Genomic DNA, 11,836 nt, shown 5'->3' on the forward strand with positions numbered 1-11,836 from the left:
GCAACATAAAATACTATCGTATATTTTAAAATTGCTTGTTAAAAGCAATATAAATGACTACATTTGCATATATTTTTTGAAATAAACGACAAAATATCCCTGATGCATTAAATATGAATAATTTGCATATTTTGTAAATGGAATAGGCGTCTAAAATTTACGTGATTTTCCTATTCTCCAAATTTTTCGCCTCTTTGTTACCACGGTAACGGAAAATCTTGCTTTTTTCCCCCACGACAGTACGTTTCAGTAAGAAGTGTAAATATGCTGGCGTGAGGAAAAAGCAAGATTTGCTGCTACCATGGCAACGATGAGAGGAAAAGTGTGAAGATGTGGAGAAATCGCTAAATCTCTTCAATTTACTGACATCTATTTTATTTACAAAGAGTAAAATGAAAATGCAGTTTGACAATTAATAGGGGAGAGTGGGGTCAATTGTAACAGGGTACGATTGTAACAGAGCAAAAATTTCGAGTGTCGGGTTTTAGATTTGGTTCCTAGGTGGCGCACAAGGTGTATTTAATAAATCTACATGTACACCCCTACTGGCAACCATTTTTATGTATTTTTGAAAGAGTTACATCACAAAAGATATTTTCACGCTACGTAAGTACTTTTTTTGGTATTAGAATATTATATTGTAACAAAGTAATTTTGTTTAAACAAATAAAAATTATTAACCGAATATGTAAGTGGACACCTTAATTAACATTTCAAAAAAAAGATTAGTTTTGTTAATTAACTAGCATTGTTTTTAACAAATGACGCGTCTTGGGGACGATTGTAACAATAAGTAAAGGGACGATTGTAACAGCTGAAAATAAATAATCTTATGTTTACAAACCATTACTTAACTCTTTAAGAACCTCCAATAGTTTCCTATATCATTTATATTATGTTGCATGCGCTTTATTTTATTTGTCACCTTTCACAGAATAAATTAAAATATTTAACCCCTTAAGGTTAAAAGTTTAACCCTTTAGGTCTCTGCTCATTATTATTTTTACTCCTAAAATATCACTACTATTTTGATCAATAAAAAAATATATCACAACTATGATAATATCTATAATTAACTATGTTTTAGTTGAATGTATGAACTGTTACAATTACTGGGGACAATTGTAACAAGTGCACGACTGTCAAAAATTGTTAATAACTAATATAATAATAACATTTAAAATAAGGTATTTTTTTTTAGTAGAGGATAGTCTACTTTACTCGTCTGTCAATTAATACTAATAATATATTGGATTTTTTGTTAGTTAAAAATAGTTGAGCAAAAAATGTTACAATTGACCCCACTCTCCCCTACAAATATGCGAAATAATATTGCACGGTGTTTCTCTGTTTTTTGATAACTTGAAATACTGTTTGCTTTTTAAATAACTTTAATTTTGGATTTTTATGGGGGGGGGGAAGTAAGATAGAGTGTAGAATAAGGAGCCCCTGGGATTGAACTTGGAGCATTTAGAGTATATGAAATCTCCATTTTCTTATTCTTTCTTATTAATAGAAAATCTCCCTTTTAAATAATTTTTCCTGCAAGAACATAAAAAATTTGATAAATGACACTCTATTGTGACTATTATGTTGTATTTTTACTATAAAATGTTTTGCACTTAAAGTATTGTATGGGAATTTTATGCGAAAATTTTGAATTTAGGGCTTGGTGATCATTGATAAATCAAGTTACAAAATATCGCTTGAAAGATTTCTTCAAGAAAAGGCGTAAAATATTATCTTTTATAAACTTATCTTTAATCTAAGTACCTTTTAAAAAGACCGTTGACATACATAATTTAAAGTTTCATAAATATCAGAATTAAATTCAATTTTATCAGAATTAAATTCATAAATTTTATCAGAACTAAATTCAAATAAAAAACTTTAAAAAAAATTTTTTTTAAAGATAATATTAAGCAGTTACACTATTTTTGTGAAAGAATTTCAAAGTTTGAAAGATCAAAACTTTTACTTATTGCGTCAAAAAATATATTGCTAAATTTATGGCTGACAAACAGTCATCCTTATAAAAATAAAAAAATTTGATAAAACTGTTCGCGAATAATTGGTTTGTAATATTTAATTCTAAACAAAGTTGCAACATTCTATTTGAATTTAACAAATCTTATAATTTATCTTTCGGAATTTTTAGCAAATCTTCAACAAGCGGCTTTTTAATATCACTATAATCTTTGTTAAATAAATATAAATAAAAAAACAACGAGATTATTGCAATAGTTACACAGCGTTCGTCAAAACAATCAGAATGGAAAAGAAATAAAACACATTAATATAAAATAAATGGAACGTGTGCATGCTTTTTTTTAAACAAACATTTAGAAAAATTGAGTAGTATTGGCCAATAAACGCTTTTCAAAACATTATTATATAAAAAGCAATTTCACTACTACAGCAATTTCACTTCAATTATATAAAAAACAATTTCACTTTCATTCTTTACCACAATCTCAAAACAATTTCACTTTTATTCATTCAACAATTCACTCAACAATTTCACTTCACTAGAGTATTAAAGTCATAAATAATGGAGAAAAAATTACGAACAAAAAAAGAGAGCTTAAATAGTTTAAGATACGAGTTCATAATGCTTTTGAAAACTTTTCGCACTATGTCAGCTTTGCTTTGCAAAAGTTAACTTTAAAAGAAAAAATCCATTATTATACATTTTTTGCTTTAAATATTTTATAAGAGGGGCTTCTCCCCCTGCTCGCTGTGCCTCGCCAACATCCGAAACCGGTGAACGCAGATTCAGATCTTCGCTATCTGAGCTCGCTTCGCTCATTAGTCTTGTTTAACACCTCAGTTTTTGTTTCTAAATTTATTTTATAGCTCATTTTCATTATATTAACCCCTTGGGGACGGGTGATTCAGAAAAGCATTCGTACAAAATCAGAATCAAGTTGCAATTAAATAAATAAACGTAACTTAAATGTAGTCGTTACTAATTTGACAGACTTACTTTGCTTTTATTTTAATTATTGTTAGTTTAATCATATATATAATCAATGTTAATTCAAAGTATAACTAAATAGTTTTATTTTGAACAAAGTAATGGTGAATTAAATAAATCAAAAAATTATAACTCCGCCCACAAATAAACTGCTAAAGAAATACTTTGATTACCAGTTTTATCTTCTTACCCTGATTGATACGGTTTTTTGCTGTCACGTATTTGTGACAGTCGGCGCGAAAGGGTTAAAGGCTACGCTCTGTGCTTTTTATTGCTGATCATTCCTCTGGCTACTAGCTTTTCTAGCTTCTTTCACCCATCCAGCTAGCTATGGAAAAATTTACAAATCGAGTGGCAAAAAAATCAAAATATTGGAGCTGATTGAGATTTTTTTCTTTAAGAAACGTAATTTTTGCTTATAATAGTTGATGTATTATCAGCGATTCAGGAGTTTTAATAATAGTTTCCTCTAACTAAATTACGGGGTGCAATACAAAATCTTCAATTCTGACAGCAAAAAATAAATAAATAAAAATGAATCAAATTTGAAAACTATTGCTCTATGATTTAAATTATATTAAAGGGCAAAGTCATCGTTCTTCCCGGATCACTTGATCTCACTTATTATAAATAAATAAAAAATTTATTATTAAAAAAAAATTATCAAGTATATGGATGCGTTTAGATAACGCAAAGGATATTCAATTAGAAAAAATGCTACTTTTTTTTCTTCTTCAATTAGTTATTCTTCTAGTTTTTTCCCTGGCATTAAATAAGTTTAAATAATTCAACGTAACTAAAAAAAATAATAAAATCGAAACATAAATTAGTAAAAACTGCTTCAGTTCAGAGCAAAAGATAAAAATTCAAATAGAAAAGTCGAAATCAAAAAATTTTAAAAGTTAAATTTTTTATTTTTACGCTGTAGTAAACGCGTTTAAATTAACAAATTCAAGCTGAAAAAAATAAGAAATCTTCAACAAGCGGNAAAATTTTGAATAGTTAAGAGTTAAATTTAAAAATAAATCCTTGCAAACTAAAAAAAATATTGGAAGAATGAAGGGGGGAAAAAATNAAAAGATAAAAATTCAAATAGAAAAGTCGAAATCGAAAAATTTTAAAAGTTAAATTTTTTTATTTTTACGCTGTAGTAAACGCGTTTAAATTAACAAATTCAAGCTGAAAAAAACAAGCAACCAAATTACATTTATTTAAAATTTTGAATAGTTAAGAGTTAAATTTAAAAATAAATCCTTGCAAACTAAAAAAAATATTGGAAGAATGAAGGGGGGGAAAAATGTCATTCGTTTGTGCAAGATGACAAAAAAAAAAAAAAAAAAAAAAAAAAAAAAAAAAAAAAAAAANAAAAAAAGACACGTTAGTAGAAAGCAATGAATGAATCGAAAAACTATCAATATTAGTTAAGATAAATATTAACAATGAGCCGAGTTAAAATAATCCAATTTTTTTTTTCTCCAAAAAAATGAAAAGGGAATATTAAACTTTTGTTCTGCCCAAAAAACCAAAAAAATGAGTATATTTTGTTAACCTTGTAATTATGTTTTTTTTAAAAAAAAACAATAAAAATTTTGAAATTTGACACGTTGAATACCATGGAGGTCACCGGTGACCGTCACTGAATTTGTTCGTGGCACCACGGGTGCCACCGGTGACCGGCGAAGCCAAGATTATTAGAAACACATTATTCGAGTAAATTTTTAATTTTTTTTTAATATTATTATCGTTACTAAAATGGTTTGAAGAAATTAATGCAATTAAGAAGAAATTAAGAATACACAAAAATAGTTTAATTTATGTACATAGTATATGTATATGCATATGTATATATGTATACAAAAATTTTAGTACTGTTGGTAACTTTAGGTTAACGCTGGAAGATACTTCTTATTTTAACATACCACTTCGTCGTTAGGGGCCGTTCAAAAAGTACGTACATCCCGAAGGGGGGGGAGGGGATTTGCTATTATGTACGGTTTTGTACGATGGGGAGGGGGGGAGGTATTATACAAAGTACGTACTTTATAAACATACACCAAATTTAAATNCTGATTGATACGGTTTTATGCTGGCACGTATTTGTGACAGTCGGCGCGAAAGGGTTAAGAACACACAAAAATAGTTTAATTTATGTACATATTATATGTATATGCATATGTATACAAAAATTTTAGTACTGTTGGTAACTTTAGGTTAACGCTGGAAGATATTTCTTATTTTAATATACCACTTCGTCGTTAAGTTATTTAGAAGCTGGAATTTCCTTGCGTCTATATTTTCTTAGGAAAATAAGATTTAGTGGTAGTTACACAGAAATTAAATTATCCACAACTTTTTAAAATGTTCAGGAAAAGCGAGAACCCTGCAAAAACGAAAATAAGTGAAATAGGGTTCCCGCGCTCCTTAAGAAGTTTTTGTAGTGGTAGCAAATTTAGGTCATTACTAGAAGGTATTTCTTAATTTAATGTACCACTTTATCGCTAATTAGTTTAAAAGCTGCATTTTTCATGCATATGTACTTTCTTTGGAAAACAATTTTTAGTGGTGGTAATACAAAAATTAAAATATCAACATTTGTTAAATTTTCGACACCACTTTTTACAATTTTCAATCTAATAACAATTTTTACAATTCATATTTAAGTTTGATTTAATTGCATTTAGTGGTAGTCTAAATCATATTGAATTCAATTTATAAATCCATATTAAAAACGAAATTTATTACCACTTTAAATATAAAAATGATATAATCATATAATAATCAGTAGTTGTGTGTTGAGACATAAAAGTGCGTGGTTACAAAAAAACAATTAGTGTATTCATTCGATAGAAAATCTTAAAAACCCTCACCATAAACCTACTAGTAAACTACTTTTAAATTAAGTGCTACGACTTTCTCATATACAGACATAAAAGTATGTGGTTGCAACAAAAAAATAATAATAAATCTCTTGTTAAAAGTTTGCGCTACACTAAATTACTCGAGTCTTAAAAAAAGGCGTAAAATGATCCAAAAGTAATAGCCATATCAAAAACATTTTGATATCAAAATGTTTTCTTAACATTTCTCTTGAAGTGTACAAAATTTCGTATTGTTTCACCAAACTGTTTATTTAAAATAGCGAGGGGCATTTTGTTCAAATCGTGGAATGTTTTGATTTCTGAATGCTTTTTTTTTTATTAATAGAAATAAAGTTATTCCTAGTAACTCATTATTTTGCTTTATTTTTTTTTTCTTAAACTTTTTATCTTATTACTTTCAACTCATAGGTATTACTTTCAACTCATTATTTTGACTAAACAAATGCACTTTTAGCATGTAGAGAAATATATGTTGGTAAAATATAACTCTTCGGCTGTAAAATTTTCTATCCTATTGAAACACGCAAAAGTTATAAATAAAACTAAGTGCGATGAAAAATCCAAAGCGATTGTTTTTTTTATCCGGTCAATGCTTTTAGTAGCTCATATATTTTCTGAAAAAAACATGCTCATTCCCTAGAAAGTATGACATTTGTGTCACATACCTTTATTCAAATTAGTTCAGCGAAGCCAAGATTATTAATTTTTATTTTTTTAATATTATTATAGTAACTAAAATGGTTTGAAGAAATTAATGCAATATCGAACACATAAAAATAGTTTTATTTATATACACTGAGATGCCAACTTGCTCTCGGACAGCGAATAATTGTTTTTAAGTGGTAGTTTATTAATTATGATTCTTGGTTTAATAAATTCAATTTAGTAGATTTTTATCCACCACTATTTCTAAACAATTTGTAGGCTTATATAATTTACCACTTATTTCAGTTACGTCACGCTATACCTTTTAAAAAACTAACACAATCTGTCTAATATTTACCAATTTAGTTTGTAGTTGTTTACTGTTTGGCCCTTAGAGGAATAATTTAGGTTATATCTCCTCTAAGGTTTGGCCAGACGGGAGAGCCATGTATAATTAGCGTGGCATTCAACGTTTTAATATTATTCTGACCCTGACTTTACTATTTGGTGCTTGGTAACCCCTCTCCCGCAAATTCTACTCCCACTTCTAACATTCCCCCGTTATATTTCTCAAAAATCGCAACGAATCAGTTAACACGTTGAGCTCCAAGCTTATTTTACATGGCTTGCCAATCCGACCCAGGTAAATAACTACAAACTAAATTTGCAAATATTTGACAGATTTTGCTATTTTTTTAGAAGGTTTATCATGAGATATCTGACAAAAGTGGTGAATTATATAAGCCTACGAATTATGTAGAAATAGTGGAGGATAAAAATCTACTAAATTGAATTCATTAAACCAAGAATCACAATAATTAAGTAAATTTTGAATAAATTTTCTGTAATTCCATAAAAGATGGTAAATTTTATAGTTCTATATCATGTTATACGCTGTCAGCCAACTGTTTTTCGCGGCCTATGTGAAAGTCAGTGTCAGTAAGCTGTGGCAGACGCAGCCTAAATGTAATTTCAGTGTCAGCCACCGGTGGCTGACGCGGCGCTCAACGTGTTATGCCGCTTCGCGGTGACACACTGAGATAAGTGCTATGTTCAGGTCATTCTTCTTCTTCGTCTTAAAATAAAAAAATTTAAAAAAAGAACTATTTTGCATTTGCAAAAGATGTTTTTTAGTAGAAGAGAGTAAAAAGCTGAAGTTTGCACAATTTTGTTCTATACAGGGGTCCTACGAGCGCCTTATACTGTGAAAAGTAGTGACTAATAAAAAGCAACAATTTTACTAATATGATTTTTTCAGTATACTTTTGAAAGTGCATACAAGGTATATATCTAGCTGTCTTAATTTAGTTTTATTAGCTTTTCGACCAAAATATGTTTTTCGCGCCGATCTCCTTATGTATTTATTTAAATCATTTATAGTTAGTGACGGATAGAATTGTTATAAATTTAATTAACTAAAATATTTTTACAATGCCGATTGTACCCCTAGAAAAAATATTTTCTGAAACTACGGAAATCTCGTTGTAATCGGAAAGAATGGGGATACTATCGTCGCTTTTCACACTCTGTGTATTTAAAGTATGCAAATACCTTGTTTTCGATCCCCGTTGTTTCTGGTTCTTAATGTGTACAAATGTGTATTTGTACTCTAGTTAGTACACTTCTATTCCTCTCCCATCTCACAGTATACTNACATACCTGCCAACTCTTCCGGATTTTCCGGAAGATTTTATTTTCATATTTAAAGTGGTAGTAAATATATACTATTTTTTCTTTTATAAACTTAATTTTTAAATGATTTTGATCACCACTATTCTTACAAAAATGAAGCACATATATTAATATGCGTTACTATCATGGTTGTCACTTCAATACTTCAATATCAATTGTGCTTTTTATATTCATGAAAATTTCTGATTATTTTATAAATCATGACTCATATTAAATATCAATTCATGTTTAATTTATCAAGCAAATTTGCTTGATCTTCTGTTCTGCTACCTTAATGCTGCATAATTCAAAATGTTTTTAATTCAACTTGTAAATACTTCATGATGGATGGGTTAGGGGCCGCTGCGCGCCCCAGGCACCCAGTTTTGGATTAATAAAGTAAAAGTAAGTCATGGTTGTCACAATTACCGCCTTTTTATGCTCAGACTGCATACTATCAAAATACTATTAACTTTATCATACAACTCTACTCAAGGGGATCTCCCTATTCCAAAGATGATTTTCCCTTCAACTAAAGATTTGCTTCTTTAAGGACTTGACTTGTTGTTACAACATACTACAACTTCAAAGATATATAGGACCTTCCAGAATACAACAAAACAGAATCGATGAATCGGTTAGTGGCGCTTCGCGCCAAACGCCGAGATAACCCCAATATCCAGCATCCAGCATCATGATTGTCAACTTAAGTTTTTTCAAATGCAACGTATTTGTTTGCTTAAAATTGAAGTTTTAATTCCATTTTAATACCACTGGGAAAAATTATAATGGAAGGGATTAAAAGTTGGCAGGTATGCCTCCACGAAAGCTAGTTTGTCCCAATGCTCAATACAGCCCCCTTATCTTTTGGGTTGGATTCAAAATTAAAAGGTTACGAAGTTGAACACTGATAGTCGTAAACTCAGAATTGGGCCGGCTGTTAAACGCCAGTTATAAAAAAAAATTAGTATTAAATATCCATACATTTTATGGAAGCAATAAAAACTATGATTGCAAGAGTTGGCCTTTCTATTCATTCATAGATGTTGTTATATATATGTGTGATATTTCTAGCTAAAAAGTTAACTATACTATAAAACTATGTTAACTATTCTGAAAAAATAAAAATAAAAATTACATTTTTATAAATAAAAATCTATGTGTAATAAGAAGGAGGCTGTTGAAAAGAAGATCAAAAGTGAGTTATACATTTCTTGCTAATTTAAATGAATTTAGAACACTCGTGGAACGAATACGAAATTCAAAGAAGAAAGTATCTCTCCTGCCATAATAAGCCATCCTCTCTTAAGATTGGTCATTTATAGGCCTATTCCTATGCCCGATAATGATGACTCCTCAAATTGTGGTCACAGGTATAATTAGTAATTATATAAATGTGAAATAAAAATAATAAATATTGATAAAAAATATAAATATAAAATATTTTGAATATAAATAATTTTTATAAAATTATAAATAGCAATAAATTAATTAAAAAAATATTCTGAAGTTTATTTTTGCTCATTTTAATTTCGAATATGGTAAGATTTCCAAGTAACTGACTTTAACAGCAGTTTTAAATAGTTTGGTGCTCAAAGTTACTCCGATTGCCAGGGAAAACCATGTTTATATAAGTTTGTCGAATAAAAAAATTATTTAAAAACTATAAGTTGAATGAATGAAAAAAATATTTGATACCGAATATATTAATACCAAATGAAAAAAAAATTCAAGAATCAAGAAATTATTCCAATTATTATTTCCAAGACAAGAAAATATTGCTTCTCTCCATTAGAGAAATAGCCTCCGCTGACTGTATTTTAAAAGAAAATTATTAACTAATCTTGAAAAAAAAATAAACTTTAAACACTTTTAATTAATTTACACTTCTTTAACCCGTCCCCAAGGGGTTAAAGAAGTGTTTTCCAAGAGCTAGTGAAATACCAATTAAAGTAAAATACCAATTTGACTAACACTTTCAACGCCGCAATAAAATCTCTGGTACTACAGTAAATAAATTTAAAAATAAAATCTTCCCCCAAAATGCGGGAAAATCGCCACTATTTGACAAGACTTATTATTTAATAAATTTTCATTTGTAAATATAAGTGCTATAACCAGGCATGTCATGGGCCATTAAAATTGTAAGAAACTCAATTCCTTTTTTTTTTGTTTTGTTTAGTTATTCAATCATAACTTACAAGAACATATCTACTTTACTTATTCAATCATAATCATATTCAATCATAACTTACAATGTAAATTATTCATATTTAAAGGGAAATTATTCTTTGCAACCACTTTCAATAGTAAACTGAAAGAAATATACTTAAAAAAGTTCTGAATTTAGAACTGGACTTGCATCAGAAAAGTTTTAGGTTCGAATCCCGGACAAGGCATGGATGTTCTTTTATTCTCTGTACCATCTGCCTTTATTCTGAGAGTAACGTTGACCCACCTAATGTGGTCCCCCTGAAAGAGTGGCCAACTATTCTGCCCTAATACTCCCGAATGGACGAAATGCCAACCCAGAAGGGTATTGGAAAAAAACGTTCTAATTTTACATCACTTCTTACCCGTGGCATCCCTGTATTCACGAAAAGATTAAAAGAGCAGAGATGCCAACTGCTCCGGACACGCCATAATACTTTAAAAAACGATAAACAACTACATACTAAAATTTCCAAATATTTGACTACGTTTGTTTACTTTTTAAACGGTGTCGCGTGACTCTAATGAAAGAAAGTGGCGAATTATATATGCTTTTGAACTATTTAGAAATAGTGGTGGATAAAAACCTAATAAATTGAATTTATTAAACCAAGGTTCACACATTAATAAACTACCACTCGAAGATATTTATTTGCTGTCCAGAGCAAGTTGGCATCTCTGAAAGAGGAATGAAATGTTTCTACTGCCAATGTTTCATTTTTTTTTTTTTTTTTTTTTTTTTTTNTCCAGTGGCCTCTCAAAATATTTAAAGCGGAAACAAAATTTCTATTATAAAAAGCAGGACTAGGATCAAAAATTTATTCTGAAACGTTCTTGGTCACCACAACAATCTGTTTACTTAAATATACAGAAATCTGACATCCACTCAGAGAAATTATTTGCCTATTTGAGTAGTCGTTAAATCGAAGATATTTCCAGTTTCTTCAATACTTAGAATACTGCCACAAGAATATATAATTTTCACAAACACTGATAATAGAAATACAGTAAGTTCCGTCTTAGCGAAAGAATGCTAATCGAAAAACTCGAGTAAATTCCTGAATTAATTTCCGAGTTGAGCGAATAAGACGAAAAACGATGAACTCACCTGAGCCGTCGAATGACATTGGCCTTGCAAACGATAATAGACGAGGTAGAACTAAGAACTTCAAACGACTCAAGGTCTAGGATTCCGAGATCTTCATGCGTTCTACTCTCACTAGTTTCACAGACTGAAAAAGCTTTCTCTTTTTCGAACATATCTGCTTCTTCAACTCGTTCCTCTCTAATACTCCCCCTCCCCCCTTTAAAAGCTTGTTCTGGATCCCTTCTCACCCCTCCTTTCTCTTCAACAAATCCTGATTGTTTTTCACGCTCTTTTTTATTTTTTATTTTAATGTTTTTGTTTTGCATCACGGTCTTTCCCTTACATGTTTTTTTTCCCTTCCTTTCC

General features: G+C 29.5%; 1 protein-coding gene across 1 annotated transcript in view; it reads right to left on the reverse strand.

Annotated features, from left to right (window-relative positions):
- LOC107438305 (cuticlin-1) overlaps window positions 1–11,626 on the reverse strand; it is an 84,941-nt gene extending 73,315 nt beyond the window's left edge. Inside the window, exon 1 of the mRNA XM_043046615.2 lies at window positions 11,492–11,626. Coding sequence (XP_042902549.1) covers window positions 11,492–11,510 — 19 coding nt within the window. The 5' untranslated portion in view covers window positions 11,511–11,626. The remainder of the gene's footprint in view (window positions 1–11,491) is intronic.
- Window positions 11,627–11,836: the final 210 nt, after the last annotated feature.

The sequence above is a fragment of the Parasteatoda tepidariorum genome, chromosome 1 (genome assembly GCF_043381705.1).
Source record: "Parasteatoda tepidariorum isolate YZ-2023 chromosome 1, CAS_Ptep_4.0, whole genome shotgun sequence".
NCBI classification, from domain to species: Eukaryota; Metazoa; Arthropoda; class Arachnida; order Araneae; family Theridiidae; genus Parasteatoda; species Parasteatoda tepidariorum.